The sequence below is a fragment of the Ambystoma mexicanum genome, chromosome 1p, assembly GCF_040938575.1.
Source record: "Ambystoma mexicanum isolate Mex_15411 chromosome 1p, UKY_AmexF1_1, whole genome shotgun sequence".
In the NCBI taxonomy this organism is placed as follows: domain Eukaryota; kingdom Metazoa; phylum Chordata; class Amphibia; order Caudata; family Ambystomatidae; genus Ambystoma; species Ambystoma mexicanum.
In genome coordinates, this window is record NC_090921.1 from 1,008,757,915 (window position 1) to 1,008,773,695 (window position 15,781).

A 15,781-nucleotide genomic window follows, 5' to 3' on the forward strand; every position below is an offset into this window, starting at 1 on the left:
CTGGTTTCTATTCAAACTTTACATATTTAATGAACCCCATCGCAAGATCCATAAAGCAGACATTGGGTGCATTAAAGGGATGAGGACAGACTACAGAATAGGTAGTTCACATGCACTTACTTGCTTTGGCCAAGGGGAAACAGGGGTGATGCTCTTGTAGGTGGTGGAATTCTGTTTGAATTGAAGAAGAAAGCGACGGATATAGATGGAAAGCATTGGCTCTTGGTGTGTTGCTCAGAGGGTTGGGGGATGCGGTTGGCCAGTGTATACACAAAATCAAGGACAGCAACAACTCTTGCATCAATTCAATTGCATAATGTTGGCCTTTGTGGAGGACCTTGTAGGACCGATATGGTGCTACCTGATTCGGGGCAATTTAACCCCCCCCCAACCCAAATAAAACGTACACAATTGTCAAGTTTTATTTTAAGCTCGTTTTTCGAAGCCCTTATAGAATGGCGTTAATGTACAACAATGTCACTCCCACACCCTGTTACAAGAAACCGGCTAGTTTGCAATTACAAATTATTTACAGACATAGAAGATGGAATTTACCTGTGATGCCCACTCACAATGCAAGAGATTTACACCACATATACTGCTGGCAACCTAAGCTCACCAAAAAACGTACCTAAATAATATGGTTGGTAGGCTTGTCTTGTCAACTAATAGGACAAACACTATGATGTAATTAACATAATTGTTTTCAAAGAAGCACCCCGTTATAATGCAAAGGTGGATGATTGTTCAGACCGATACATTAAATGTGTCATACTACAATTATTCACAAAATATATTCCTAGGATACCCGTGGACAGTGAATCCTATTCTCCCTTTGTTCTTCGAGACTCAGGCCCTTTCAACATCAGCACCCCCAGTTCAATTTTTTTTTTAGGGCAATAGGATTCAGTTAGCTTATTGGCTATGGCAGTCACACTACATCAGGTCTATAAAGTGCCACCCTCCCTCCGTCCGTGTGACTCATAGCTACTGGATATCACAAGTTATGTAAGTGTTCAGACCAAAAGGGTTCCATTTCATTTATTCAAATTCACCAAAGCACATACACTTTTGGACTACATTATGGTTTCCAGTGATATAAACGTAATCAGGGTCCCCCAAAACATCTTTAAATACAAAAGAGATATGGGATTTATTCACTTTCTATAGAAAAGTAGTACACTTCCTTAGAGCACCTATACCTACTGTGGATCTATTTCCCTCACATTCAGGCATGAACTACTAGCTAACACCTGGTGAGTTTCTCCCTCTTTGTACCATTGTGCCAGGATATGGCACCCAAGTCCCTCTCAGTCTGGATACTTTGTCCTGCTCCAAGATCCTTTCTGAAATCAGTCCCCCAAAGATAAGGCTATTATTTCCATCCAGTCTACTCTCTCCCTCAGCAATGCTGTCTGCAATCAACCCAGTTTGCTCCTAATTTTAGTGTAGTCTCCCTTTACCCAAATTGCTTGAGCCCACAACCACATATCACTAGCTATTTTGTATCTGGCAGAACAGGCGCTCACCTTTCAAATCACTTTATACAATGATCACTGGTTCTTAAAAGGCACTCAATAGTGGGTGAGGTTGGCGCTGTCAGATGTAATAGGCAGTTTACTGCCAGCCCTGCAAACTATTGCCATGAAAATCATCCTCGTTGCTACATTTCCTTGTATGTTCAGTGAGTTCAACGTCAGGGATACAGTATGTTATGGTGCTCGGCTCTCAAACAGGCAGAATGATATCCACTTAAGGACAAGTTTCCAAATTCTTTTCCCTACCATGCATATCTCCCAAAAATGACTAGCCTTCTAAAGTAGTTGTAAAGAGGGCCACACACATTATTTGTGGAAAACAGCCTTCAATGTGGCATTTGCTTCCTTGTGGAATACAAAGGCTCAAACACAGGCCAACGGTTACTAAAATGAATAGACCCTAGATTACATGTTGCCTAAAGCACATTTAAGAATCCGTGATAATTCTGATATAACGTGGATCTAGCTTGTGTCTAGTTAAGTTTTGCTCTTTTTATTTGCTTTAACTTCTAAACACTTAATGTCCTTTCTCCATCAGTGCGAATGTTGTGCTGTGAGTGCGACACACTGCAACCTTTTCACTAAGACATCGTTTTTTGTTTCACACAACTCAAACATATCATGGGCCTCTTTAACCAGTATTTACTACATTCGGAATATTTAATTCTGAAATTGTTAAAGCAGCCTGCCCCTTTTGTTTGTCAGAATACAGGTTATATAAAAAGGGGAAGCTTTTGTCACATTATCCTGTGTGGCATGGTCAGGAAGCTGATAGTGTCAAGAGGGGTTGCGGAGCCCCCTCAGTCTGATGGCGGGAGGCCTACCAGGGTTTTTAGCAGAGCCAGCCTTGCCCCTCTGGAAAGATTTTCTATATGACCTCAGACCCTCCTTCTGTCAGAGGTATTCAAGGAGCCATTTTGCTGGATGGCAGGTTACGGCCCCAATTATCACATGCTAACATTCTTGCAAATAGGCTGGAAGGCATTCTTCCTAAGCTGATAAAGAAGGACTATTCAGAATTTGTCAAGGAGAGACAAGCTTTGGATAATTCCCAACGAATTGTAAATTTAATAGATTACCCACAGGACCCACACCCCCAATGTACTGGTAGCCCTCGATGCAGAGAAGGACTTTAACTGCATCATATGACTCTTCCTGGGAGAAGGGTAAAAATGGGTTTAGGGGGAAATTACCTTAAGGCAGTCTTCAATTAAAACAAACATGTGGCTCAGGTAGTTCCTTTCAATCCCCTTCTCATAGATGAGGCACAAGATGGGGTGCCCATTTTCTCCTACACTTTTCGCCCTTGGGGTTGAGCTCTTGTCTATTAAGAGGCACCAATTATACTCCTTTTCAGTATACAAAAGTCAGGAAACATGAGGCAATGCTCATCGCGGATAGCACCCTAATGACATGCCCTCAACACTTTATGTTGGCTCCTGCACTGTTGAAATTCTACAGTTAAATATTTGGGGATTTAGGTGATCAGACTTTCCTCTGGCCTATAGGTTTACTCCCACCCACCCCTCGCATGGTGCTCCAGATTCTGGCAGATACTCCTGGTAGAACTTGGTGGCATTTTGGTTCAGCAGGATAGCTTCAATTAATAAGTCAATCCTGCCCCAGTAGCCCTATCTGTTCCAAACCCTGCCAGTGCTGAAGCCGGGGGCGATCGTTGCCTGCACTTGTAGACATGTCTCCTAGTCTTTGTATGGAGGAGCTCCCCACATAGATTAGCTTTAACCCCCCACAACCAAGAAGGGGGGAGGGGCTGGGCTTGTACTATTATGCAGCATAATTGAAGGCTGTTTATAACGGGGTAAAACCGGCCTTTACCAAGATTTGGAAAACCCAAGAGGACTCTGTTGTTGACAGATTGCTGTGATATGTGCTCTAGCTACAATAAATAGAGAGAACATTAGCCCTATATATCTCCTCCACCCCTACTATCAATAGAATATGGGCTAAACCGTCGAGCTGGGCTTCTCTAAACCTCCTTTCCAGGCACAGTTGCACCTATATATCACTACTGATCCGCACGTGTTCACCAACAAGTTTACCCAGAATCAGAGCACCAGTGAGGGAGTAGATTGAGAGCTCTCTGGCCCACCAGAGATGGCCAAACAAAGACAAACCTTGGGAAAATTCAGCAAACTCATTCTAAAGATGAATAAACTTACTTTGCAAATTACAAAACGAAGGAAGAAAGCACAGAATTATCACTGCATTAGGACTTCAATAACCGTTACTTAAAATCAGAACAATGCAAAAATATACATTTATTAGTATATTCACTGCTCAACTTAGATGCATTTGTAGATCAGTAACAGGGTTCAGAATTCGATAACCTGTCAGAATGAAGATGTGGGATAGGGCAGGAAGTATTATGGGAGCTGACCTACCAATATTATTTTTCAAAAAAGGCTTGAAAATTGCCATCGAGAGGGAGGAGGAGTACGGGAGGGCACCCCCCAGCCCCCCATGATTTAAAGGCAGAAAACTTACTGCTGACATAACAGCAACAAACCAAACAAAGCCCATTTTCTGGATGTTTTCTGATACTATTTATCGTTGAGACAGCAGCTATTATGCTGCAAATATCACATGGAAAGCAATGCTATGTATTGGGTGATGCTCTGTGAGTGCCATTTTTCAGCCACATAACCTCCATTTTCTATTAATTCCTCGTGTTTCAAAGATATTCTTGCACACTCCTTTTGTCTCGTCTTTTGTATTATTTCTGATACCTGAGAAGATTGTTTAGTTTGTAGAATCTCCATAAGTGTCCAGATGTTCAGCTTGCTTCTTCCTAAAGCTTTGTTTATACTGTGATGTCAACCCTCAGGTGTACAAGCTGTTTTAGGCAATCCATGTAAGTATTATATCATAGCAGTTCCAGTGCGCAATTTCTATTTTGGGCAACGTTCTTCCACTTCTCCTCTTCTCAACCACAAGGAAATGCACTAGTTCCGATTCATCACACTCAAAGAAAGTCTAATTTGATATTCATGTTGGCAGCCACGAGTCCAACTGGTATTAATGCTAAGGCACACATTTTCTGCATGTTAAATTGAAACTGGCTATCGTTCACGCAACTTTGTTTGCCATTTTTTGTAGGTCTGAACAAAGTGGATTTCTGCCTTTCTTTTAGAATCTCAAAGATTTCATAATTCTTATAAGTTTGTTGGCTATCAAAAGATATACTAGTAGGAAGAAATCACCATGTAGCATGCCATGAATTCTGTATATGTGCCTAAATGGCTCTCGGCAGGCTTTAGATGTACTATCAAGGGGGGGGGGGTGTCAAGTTGCTAGCTACTAGCCATAAAAAGTCACTTGCCACCTGAATTCTATACATATAACACACCACTTGTTTTACTCACCAAGAGTCAATATCACTAACCAGTGGCAAATGCAAATTTTGCAGCCCGGTACTATCCATTACCCAATGCTTACTTCTCCCAAGCGGCTCTAGACTTTTAATGTACACAGGATTTCCTCTAGTATTTTATGTTATGTTAACTTGTCCCGCTACCACCCAGGGGCAGTCTCCAGGCACACGCGTGGCTCTGCAAGAAAGGAGTTTGGGGGGGCAGGGGATTGGTGTGGATAGGATGAGAGGTTACATTAAGAACCAGGAGGAGCTGGCATCTGTGAGTGTTGTTTTGCACAAGATCGTTTTGTGAGAGGCCTTTTCATTGTAACCACATGGGTAAGATTCAGTGTCTCGGGTGTGTGTAGCGTTTTGTGTTGGTGTTCGTGTGTTTTGTGGGTTATGATGGATTGGTTGTTTGCACTGGTTGGATAGTGTTCATAAGGGATCCAGAGTCAGAGATGGTCGTAGATGCAAGATAATCTGGAATCTTGGTGCATTGTTGATGGTTTTATGGACTATGTGGGTGGTGCACTCTAGGTGTGCTTCAGTATCTGTAGATGCTGGGTGTGGACATAGTAATGCTTCTCTCTTTGTTTATGTGGAGTGTGGCTAGTCCAAGGTCTGGTGTAATGGCATCAGTTAAGTAGGAGGAGCAGGAATGGAAAAAAGGGCTAGTAAAGTCAGTCAGTTTGTTGGAGCCTCTGGTGCAGAACTTGGATGCTGCTTGGCGGTATCTAGACAGGTTCTTGTTTGTGGTTCTTTTGGCCCATCTCGTCTCCTCTCTAGTTATTTGCCTGTGGTGGTGTTACCAGTGTCCCTTCAAGGTTGTCGTCGTCTGCTGAATAGCCAAGTTTTGAGAAGTTTCCTGAAGGTGATGTGGTCTTCTGTGGTTCAAATTTCTTTAGGCATGTTGTTCCAGATGTTAGCAATTAGACGCGAGAACACTGTTCAGCCGAATTTCCTTTTCTCATAGTGGTTAGCCTCCATTTATAGGCATTTATTTAGCAGATGCACTGCAGTTGTATTTTATTTCCTGCCCATTCCTCTATTTTTGTATTTTCTTTGAATTCCGTTTCACTCATGTCCAGTGCATGGTTATGCTTACAAAAATATATTATCTTTTTGCCCTCTGTACATGCTCTTCCAGTGCAGTTTTTCCTATAGTATTGGAAGCATCTCCAGCAACTTATTTTATTGTCTTTTCACATATGTAATAATGGCCACCATGAATCGACTGCTTTTCCCTCTTCCCTACTCGTCAGGGTATGTAATTTGCTTGCAATACTCAGTCCATTTTCACCTGCCTGAGAAAAGTTGAACTACATGGTCTTTCAAATTCAATATTTGCTGGTTTCCACTAAAACCATCTCTTCTTTTTCCCCACACTTAATCTGTAATTTTTATTGTCGTCACCAGGAACCAAATAGTTAAATCCTACTGCACTTATAATGATTAGCATGCTTCCACCACTATCTAAACATTATTTCTAAGAAACTCGCAACTTCTCTGTAAAGTCCCTCCACTCCGGTTCCCTATAACAATGTAATCTGTGAGATACATATATTTAAACCTTGGCATAAACCAGAAATAAAACGGAGAGTGTGTTCTTCATTGCGAGCGCCACAAGTAAACCGCTCTGCATTAATTACACTGATTGACATACAATTATCAAATGAATTGCCTTTCTTCTGTGCAATGAGCCGCCTATTACCACTTAGGAATTTTTTTATAAACCCTGTCATATTTTAAACTTCTGATGAAGACAGTTTCAAGTAAATTTGCTTGCGACCAGGTTACATGGCACCCTACCTACAACTTCAACATGGGACCCTAAAGGAGGGAACAATCAGGCAGGGGACGTAAAAGTTGGGTTTCTCATTGCCACATTTAACATCTACACATCAATGCACCCCATAGTTTCCTTAGTCCCTCATATACATGGCATTTAGATTTAGGAAGGGAATTTGGACCAGAGACATGAAAGGAAATGTGGATATGAGCAAAGAAAAGAAAAATCACCAAGAGCGCAAGATGCAGAGCAAGCCTTGACAGCGTGATCGGGAGGTTTTGCCGCAGGAGAAATCATCAAATTCAATTTTATAGGGTTATTTTCAATAAATGTTGGCCCAAATATATATATGGGGGGGAGGGGTTGAGTTTACGGTAATAACTAATGTGGGGGCATTATGGGGGTGGAGGTGCTGCAGGGGGTCCCCCTGCATACATTTACAGCAAAATCTACCAAACAAATTCTAAGAAATCGAATTTGATGGATTAGTTGAGCCAAATCCCTTAGAATCTTTAAAACCATATCCTGCTAGTATTTCACTCTGGACAAAACATTTTTCAAAAGATAAACCTGAATTCTGTTGCAGGTGTGTGAGGCAACAGGACATGCCTGAAACAAGCCCATTCAATTTTGGCAAGCAAAGGTTGAAACATTGAATCCAATTTCTGTATTCCATTATCACTTCGACCATTTGTAAAGTGACATAATCTAATAGGTCACATCCTTGTACAATAAATAGCAATCAATAAACTGAAATTATTTCATAGAGAAAAAGAGCATGTCATGAAAAAGCCACCAGCATAAGGACACAGTCGTCCCAGAACCAACTGGTGTATTTTCTTTTTCTTTGCTTCAAACATGTAGTTTGCCTCATTACATCGAAATGTCTGTGTATAATCTGCTACAATTACCAAACGTCTGTCAGATGGTTTCTATGTTTAGCAGAGATTACTTTGAGCCAGGCTAATGCCAGACAAAAGAAGTACAATGTTGTGTCCAGCTCTTTGCCATTCTAACTGTCTAGGGATTTCGAGCATCCTACTCTTTCCAAAGTGTGCAGTGTTTGATAGTAGCAGCACGGGCAAATAATGACCTTGCCGTTACACCTATTCACGACTGACCATCCAAATCAAAGTGACATAGTTAGCAGCACAAATTGCTATATACTATCGATTCTGGATTTTTTTTCTAAATAATCAATTTTAATTCACTAGTTCTGTGCTCCATTTTTGATGTTGCTCACATTTACCAAGCAACCATCTGATGTGGTTAATAAAAACAATCGACCAATGCCATTAGTTATGCTGTGCAGCAGAACAAATCAATTCCCAGTGATCTATTGAAACGTCCTATTCTACTCTCAAATCTTGGGTAGGTGGCTATTTGTCATGCTTTTTTAAACCTACCATAACATTAATGGTGATTACAAAAAGTAGCCCAATGCACTAATCGTAAGGAATGGAACCTATGCTATACACTTCTCAAGCACCTTTGCATGGAAGAGGACCACCAAACTACGGAAATAGCTTAAGACGTGGCTCTTCAACTAACTCCTATTGTAACCACCTATCCAAAGCAGAGCAAGGAGTTGGTAAATTTGCATTTCACTGAAAGACCACAACTTGTATACCTTAGTCTGAAAGCTGATCTCCAATCTTCAAACTAGTCTACAACTGCTGCAAAAAAGGAAGGACTGTCCCACCATCCCTCCCCCAAAACTCGCATCTGGGGACGATTACCCTGGACCCTCACTACCTTTCTTCTTTGGCAGAGTCACAGACCTTCATATGTGACTTACCTACACCATGTGTGATTCACAAAGACCATTTCCACATTTTGCCAAGACCCCCAAAAAAGGGTTCACTTGTCTGCACTGCAGAGAGCCCTAGGACTTCTTGACTACTGACCCATTTTGTTAATGTACACGTGACTATATGGAAATTGTTACGCAAGAACAATGGAAGGGTGGGTGTGTTTGCTCTACCTATTCTGTTTATTACTATGGTTTTATATTTGATGTATAACATGTGACAACTTTGCTTTATGTTTTTGATCCTGTTTTGCTACTGGTAATCAAACCTAATAAGATGTGGAATCAAAGTTCTACCAGCAAAAAGACAGCCTACGAATTCAAAGAGCAAGCATACAAAGTTAAGGGGGTGCAAAATGGAGAGACAAAAAATGTCTTTTTCAGCCAACTAGTCGTATGCAGTCTCCCTGTTAAAACGCGCCCAAAGTCACATCCAGGATACCTTCTGGATACAGTGAGTTTTGGGACATTTTCCTCGTTTTTCCGCTAACGAAACATTATGCCTTTACTTGGATTAGGAGATTATCTACTTATTTTTTTAACAAGATGACCGTTGTAGTTTTTGTTAAACGTGTGTGGGACCATAAAACTATCAGGACAGATCAGCAAGCTTTAGGAAGTTGGAGGCCTTGTTTGTCTTTATGGTGCTGCCCACAAGGGTATCAAACCTTCCACCCACAACAATCAGCTGCTGGATCAGGGAACACAATGCTGCATAATATTAAAAGCAATACGTTCATTTTCCCTTTCAGGTACATGGCCGGTCCACCAGGAAAGTGGCTACTTCCTGGGCATAAGCTAAAGGCAATTCCCTTGAGGAAATGGGTAGAACTGCAACATGGGTTTGTGCACCCCCCCCCCCCACTCCCCTCCTCCATTGATCCAAATCCTGCATTTGCTCATCCTAGTACTAATTTTATCTGCTTTGCCGAGAACAGGCCCAGATTTTGACCCGTTGGCGTGGGATGAAATGTATATTAAGGACTGCCAGTAAAGAGGGACCTCATGGCCCGGCACCTCAAGGGACGAGACACAGGGACAAGCAACTAAGGCAAATAAAGAACTGTGTCCAACCCAGGCAGCTTGTCCATAGCACTGACGAGGGACAGTAGAAGATTACCTGCAAGCAATTTGGGGATTCCACGAGAATAACAAAATGCACGCGTTTATAGCATGCACTCACTTTTTTCTAATCTTTGTACTGAATGGTATACATTTACACAATTCACCTAAATCGTTATTAAGCAACCATCAGCCAGAGGATACAAACATCCTATAAAAGATCACAACCTATAAAAGACCAACATGAATTTCTTTAAACAGGTATTGGAAGTCACATGTATTAATGATCGGGCTTAAACAACTGGGTACATTTTGGGGTCGGTTCCAAACCCAGTGACGAGCCACATGATTAGATAAATTACATTCAAAACAGTAGAAGGGTGATTGTGTTGGCTATTGTAGAACACAGCACAGCCATAATGAGTATCTTACCAGTAGTCTCATATTGATTGGTTTGTCCCATAACATGTTTGTCCTTGGAAAAGCTTTATTGTGCTAGGTGTTTTACTCATAAAAAGGATTAGCTTTGGTATGCAGCATAATTAAAAATAAAAAATAAACCTAATAATAAAAGAATGGCCACAAAAGACCTGGACTATTGCATTCAAAGCACCTTTTGATAATGCCAGCTAGTTATTTACCCCAATGGATTTAATGAAAGCTCCTTCAAAAGCTATCTTCGTTTCGGGTATGAAATGCCTTTCTATAATCTTTCTGATAAAATGCAGTAATGTATGAGTTATAGAAAGAAAAGCAATTCCAGATAACAAGCAAAGGATATACGGATCAAGATCATGCAACATCAATTGTTGAGACACAAATCAATTAAAAAGGATATCCCTGTCGATTGGTAACAATCAGTGAAAGGGTTCTAAAAGTGACCAGGCACAGATAGGTGTGAAATGGTTAAACATAAAAACCACCAACATGACTGGGCAAAGACATTAGAAAGATTACCATTTGACATCTCATTTGTTGAATGTAATTACAAAAGGAAAGCAAAGCCAGGCCCCACCCATGAAGTACTGTAAAACCACAGAGAGGTTGAAATTGCAAGGTCACTGAAAAAGAACGCATGCACCTTAGAACTGATCAGGTCAAATATAAACAGCTGACCAGAATTTTCATGGCACCGTAAGTTTGCTGCAGAAAGGACACAACCTCCACCTCCTGAGTAGTAGCACAAAGTTGACAGCTTATTAGTAGATAATATCATGGAGACTCACTGAGTTGAAACCAAATAAGTGCCATCTTTCTGCTTGAATGTGGTTTGTGCAAAACATTGCGGGTACAGAATATTAACAGCTGAAAATGGAAAGTTCCAAGTGAAACTGATTGTAAACAGTATCTGGATGAGTCTGTGACAAGATAATCCTCACAAAAAGGTCAGAGGAACTAGTCGCTAGAGAGTAGGCGAATCTCAAGTCACTCTGCGATCTCGATTCCACTGGATCTGGGAACGTGGGATGCGAGGAGGCCCGAGTCTGTAGACGGGGGAGGAGCACTTTGAGGAAGAAGGGAATCTGTGGCTGCCCCACTACCGGAAACTGCAGCAGCCACGGCTGCCCCATTACCGGAACCTGCAGCAGCCACGGCTGCCCCACTACCGGAACCTGCAGAAGCTGCAGCTGCCCCACTACCGGAAGCTAAAAAACGCAGGGGAACCATGGGGACATTCCAGAGGAGGGAGAAGGCGACAGTGATGGTGAACCCATGGAAGGGACAAGCCGTCTTGGCTCGAACTTGGGGGAATCACTCCAGGAGACACAATCCCACCGCACCCCCCCAACATAGAGCCACGGCAGCTGCACAGCTACGGTGACTGGGACACTTCCACCACTGATACATCTGTGGACATTGCCACTGTGACTAAACAGTAGAGCAGTATCTTCCCCATGGAAGTAGCGAGCTTGCTGCACCTCCTCCGGGCACCCAGGGATTGGTACCTAACCAGGAACAGGGATCAACTACTCTCCTCCACTGTTAAACCTGTCCCTGTTGTTGACATTGTGTTAGCAGATATTGTTGAGAGAGTGTCAGCCATGGAGGCAGCCCAAGCACAAATGGGGAATAATGGCAGGGTACTAGTAGATGACTGTTCCTTGTTTGGTACAATCATTGAAGAGGTCCAACTGTCCCTGGATAGTGTGCAGAGAGAATTGCACGCAGCCAATCGGCTAAGAGCGAATTTGATGGGGGAGTTGCAGGCAGTAAGAAGAGGATTTTCGGCTTGCCCGATGGCAGCCTACTGCAGCAGCAGCCTGTGCTCAGGTCAGAGAGTATGCCCGACTGGCCCGAGAGGATGCCCGAATGGCACGGGAGCAGGCCTCCAGGCACAGCGAGGCTGCTTGTCATGCAGCCTGTATCTCCGCCGCATCGGTCCATCAGTTGGCCCGGAGCACTGCTGTCCTCGCTGCCGGTTGGTGGAGGCCCGGCTGCGGCACACCGATTCACAGATTGCATTGACCGGGTTGCTGACCTGCCAGGAGAAGTCCCTGGTTCATATGCAGGAGTACATGCGGATGGAATCAATGTCTTCTACCCTCCCATCTTATGATCCTCCATCGGCACAGCGGTCCCATGCTCATTCTACCAAACTCTGCCGCTCCAGCCGCCAGCAGACCGTGCGCTCAAAAACATTAACAAAACAGGGCCACCGCAACCAACGGGGAAGTAAACCCACCCTCCCATCTCTCTTTTGTGACTTTTTTTCCGAGGCAAGATTGTCACATTGTTTGATCGGATTTTTCATCATCCTTCTTTGGAGCAAGTGTAACTTGAGGGTGTTTATGTAGTTTAGCGGGTTCAAATTAATTGAGTTGGATGGTAGAAAGAACGTTGCTCCCATAAGACTGACAAGGTTGGCATGGTTGTAACTGAAGGGCAAAGGTTACATGTTCCTCCAAATTGCACAAGACTGAAAAACGTTTAATGGAGACTAAATTTGAAGGATACTTTTGGTTTTTCAAAAATAACCAGTGTTCCTTCCAACAATCACTTTACGCACGGTGACCGGTAGCATTAGCAGTACGTTTGGGAGACATTTTATTTACTGTTAGTCTTCATGAAGACATATGATTTTCACGGGTTGTCTTGGGAGTTGCACGTGACCAGTCTTGGCTGCATGTTCCTTGGATGGGTTTATAATTCCCTTTATCCATAGGGCTCATGCCGGAAATGTCCAAAGTGAGTTTATCATACCTCCTCCGTGGAGTTCAGAATACCTACAATAGTCTCGGAACACCTTTAATAGATGTGTGTTGTTTGTGCTTATGGTTCACGCCAGTGGTTGAATACGGGGGTGCCGCCTTCTCCTGGACCCTCGCCCTCTTCATACAGGCAGAAGTGCGGATTTCGGTCTCTTTTCTCTGCCATTGGTCGCCTTGTGGTATCCAAGGAAGGGGTGGATGCTGGCATTGCACAAGTTCCATTGAGCTGGGTCTTCACGGTTTTACTCTTAGATGTCAGAAATTGCGGTAATATTTGGTTGGGGAGGTGCCGGTTAGACTTAAGTCTTTAAGGGGGTGAGCCATGCTTGGACCCCATAGTGTCCATATTGTTTAGTGGGTTGATTGGTGCGTCGCTTGACGGGAATTTCACTTTTCAGATATTTTGAGAGGCTCCCGTTCTGGTGGCAGACAGCCTGGTAGCCTCCTCCAACGCTCCGGGGGCCACAAGATGTGTGTGGCTTGGGCGTGCAGCAGTCCAAGGGGCACAGGTCCGAACGCGTTGCTATCGAAGCTGTGCCCTCGGTGGTCGCCCTCCACCCAGGCATGGCCGCGGGGTATTCGGAGGGGAACGCGCCGGGCCCCCAGAGGCTGAACTATGTCCCCTTCCAGCGCGATCAGCCGCTTGATGAGTTTCTGCCTCGGGTCCCGGGGGGACAGTAGCGACACCACGTCCCCGCGTTGCACCTGTCCGTGTCGAGCACGCCAGCGATTCAGTAGCACCACGTCCTGGACGGAGCCATGTGGGTTCAGCGCAGGCTGCATGGAGCTGCCCTCCACCCGAGCCACGCAGGCGACGCGGTCGAGGAAGGCTACTGTCACCGGCACCGCCACGAGGAAGCCGCTGGTAAAGGATCGCAAAGCTCGCCACCCACGAACTTTGGCCATGAGCGCAACAGATTGCGCTGCAAAGCCTCAGAGTCCTTGGCAGTAACGTCTGCAGCCAAGGCAAGGCGCCATATTGCGTCAGGCAAAGCTTGTTTTTCCGATGTCAGAACACCTGCCTCTGCCATAAATAACCTTTAATCCGGAGAGGGCGGAGCGGCGGTGACACGTGATGATGTGTACACGTAACTAACTGCATACAAAATATCACATAGTACAGGAACATGCATAGTATGGGAAAAGCACCCCCAAAGAAAGGGAATATTCGTTCTTAAAAAATGCTAAAGGTTTAAGTGAGGAAAAACTATCTAGGGAGACGTGATCATGGAGCAGAAATGCCGCGCGCGACCTGGAAGTGTTGTTGCTTGTTGGCCGGAAGTACTGCCTTGCACCGGTAGGCGGTAGCTGGTACAGCAGGCTGTTTGACGGGCATGGCGCGTGTGGACAGCCGCAGAATCCGCGGCCCGGAGGAGTCCCAGTCCCCGCTGCTGTTCGTCACGCGCACCCCGAAAAGAACTGAAGACTCGCCCGAGACTGGGGCTCCCCGGGCGGACGGTCGGCGCCGGGACCAGGCAGACCTACGGCCGGTGTACGCGCGCGCCGGGCTACTGAGCCAAACGAAGGGGTCGGCTTATCTGGAGCTAGGCGGAGGCACCAAGCTGCTGTGCGGCGTCTACGGTCCCCGCGAGGTGACGGAGCGCCGCGATGCGGCTTCCGCGCAGCGCGCGGGCCGCCTGCTGTGCGACTTCCGCTGGGCGCCCTTTGCGCGCAGGGGGCGCGCGCAGCGGCCGTTCTCGCACGCGCCAGGCACCGGCAACCCGGAGCGCGAGCTGGCCTTAACCCTGCAGGAGAGCCTGGAGGCGGCCGTCCGGTTACGCAGCTACCCCCGCTCGCAGATTGAGGTGTGGGTGCTCGTGCTGGAGGATCGCGGCTGTGCTCTACCAGGCGCGGTCTCGTGCGCCTCGCTGGCCCTGGCCGACGCAGGTATCGAGATGTACGACCTTGTTGTGGGCTGTGGTCTTTGTCGTGGCGTTGGAGGAAGCCTGCTTCTCGACCCTACAGACGGCGAGGAGGAGCCCGAGCCTGGCAAGTCCGCTGCCTGCATGAGCCTAGCCCTGATGCCGCAGCTCAACCAGGTGAGAGAGCGAGAGACAGTGTTGACTGTCCATCCAAAGAGGCTAACAAACAAGCCACACCTAAAACACTGTGGATAGGTCCCGAAACTAAGGCATAACCCCAAAAAATACGTACATAGAGTGAACACATAGTATGTGAGAACATAAAGCTTTTATTACACTTTGTATTTCATGAACATGTGTCTTATTTCATTTCTTGTATGTATTTGATTTATAAAAGTGTATCCTTTGCTTCACTGCTTTGTTGCCCAACTGGTCCTTGGCGAGTCATTATCATTTGCCCCTCCGCTCCTTGACTCCTGCACCCCCCCCCCCAATCCCTCCTCCCGGTCTTCTGCTCCCTTGCAGAGCTTCCAGGTGTTCAAACATGAGCCAGTCTCTGTATTTCTCGTTGAATGTTGGAACTGGTATTTTTGTTCTTTCCCCTATAAGTATGGGCCTAAAGGTACCAGCATGCAAATGGAAGGTGCTGGATCATGGTGTTATGCGTGACACAGTTCCACTTGGCAGCTATGCCCTTGTGAGTTGTGCATCTGGTTGACTCCCTGTTGAGTCACTCTACTCTGGTCAGTCACCCTACTGATCCTGTGCTCCTTGGTAGATTGCTGTCCTCTGGCCCTCGGCTCATCTGGTGCATCAGCCCTCTGGTCATAGGCACTTTTGTGAGTTGCTTTTCTGGTCCATCATCTGCTTGGTATTAGATAACCCAGCTTTTGGTGTAGGACTGTACTACACAAGTTGGTAGTAAGCAGTCAATTTGTAGAGCTGTACAATTGAAATTTGTAAATACAAGTATCCAAGTAACGCACTCAAGGTTTGTGTTATAAAGTTATTTATTTAACATCAATTTTTAAGTAAGTATTCATTAAAAGGCAATTCATGTGTAAATATATTTTAAAATTAATTTTCATAATCAGGACAAGTTAGTGGATAATCTTTGGATATGCTTCATACACAA

At 44.9% G+C, this 15,781-nt stretch overlaps 2 protein-coding genes across 2 annotated transcripts in view; one reads left to right on the plus strand and one right to left on the minus strand.

Moving 5' to 3' along the window:
- Nucleotides 1-13,037: 13,037 nt before the first annotated feature.
- Nucleotides 13,038-13,811, minus strand: IMMP2L (inner mitochondrial membrane peptidase subunit 2). The gene has a single exon (XM_069655061.1). It carries the CDS (start codon nt 13,688-13,690, stop codon nt 13,172-13,174), a length of 519 nt encoding a protein of 172 aa, XP_069511162.1. The 5' UTR covers nt 13,691-13,811; the 3' UTR covers nt 13,038-13,171.
- A 180-nt stretch (nt 13,812-13,991) lies between these two features.
- Nucleotides 13,992-15,781, plus strand: part of EXOSC6 (exosome component 6) — a 38,248-nt gene continuing 36,458 nt past the window's right edge. The window contains exon 1 of the mRNA XM_069655050.1: nt 13,992-14,823. Coding sequence (XP_069511151.1) covers nt 14,119-14,823 — 705 coding nt within the window. The 5' untranslated portion in view covers nt 13,992-14,118. The remainder of the gene's footprint in view (nt 14,824-15,781) is intronic.

Excerpts from the sequence above, each read along its gene's own strand:
- IMMP2L (XM_069655061.1), bottom strand. The coding sequence starts at position 13,690 with ATGGCCAAAGTTCGTGGGTGGCGAGCTTTGCGATCCTTTACCAGCGGC.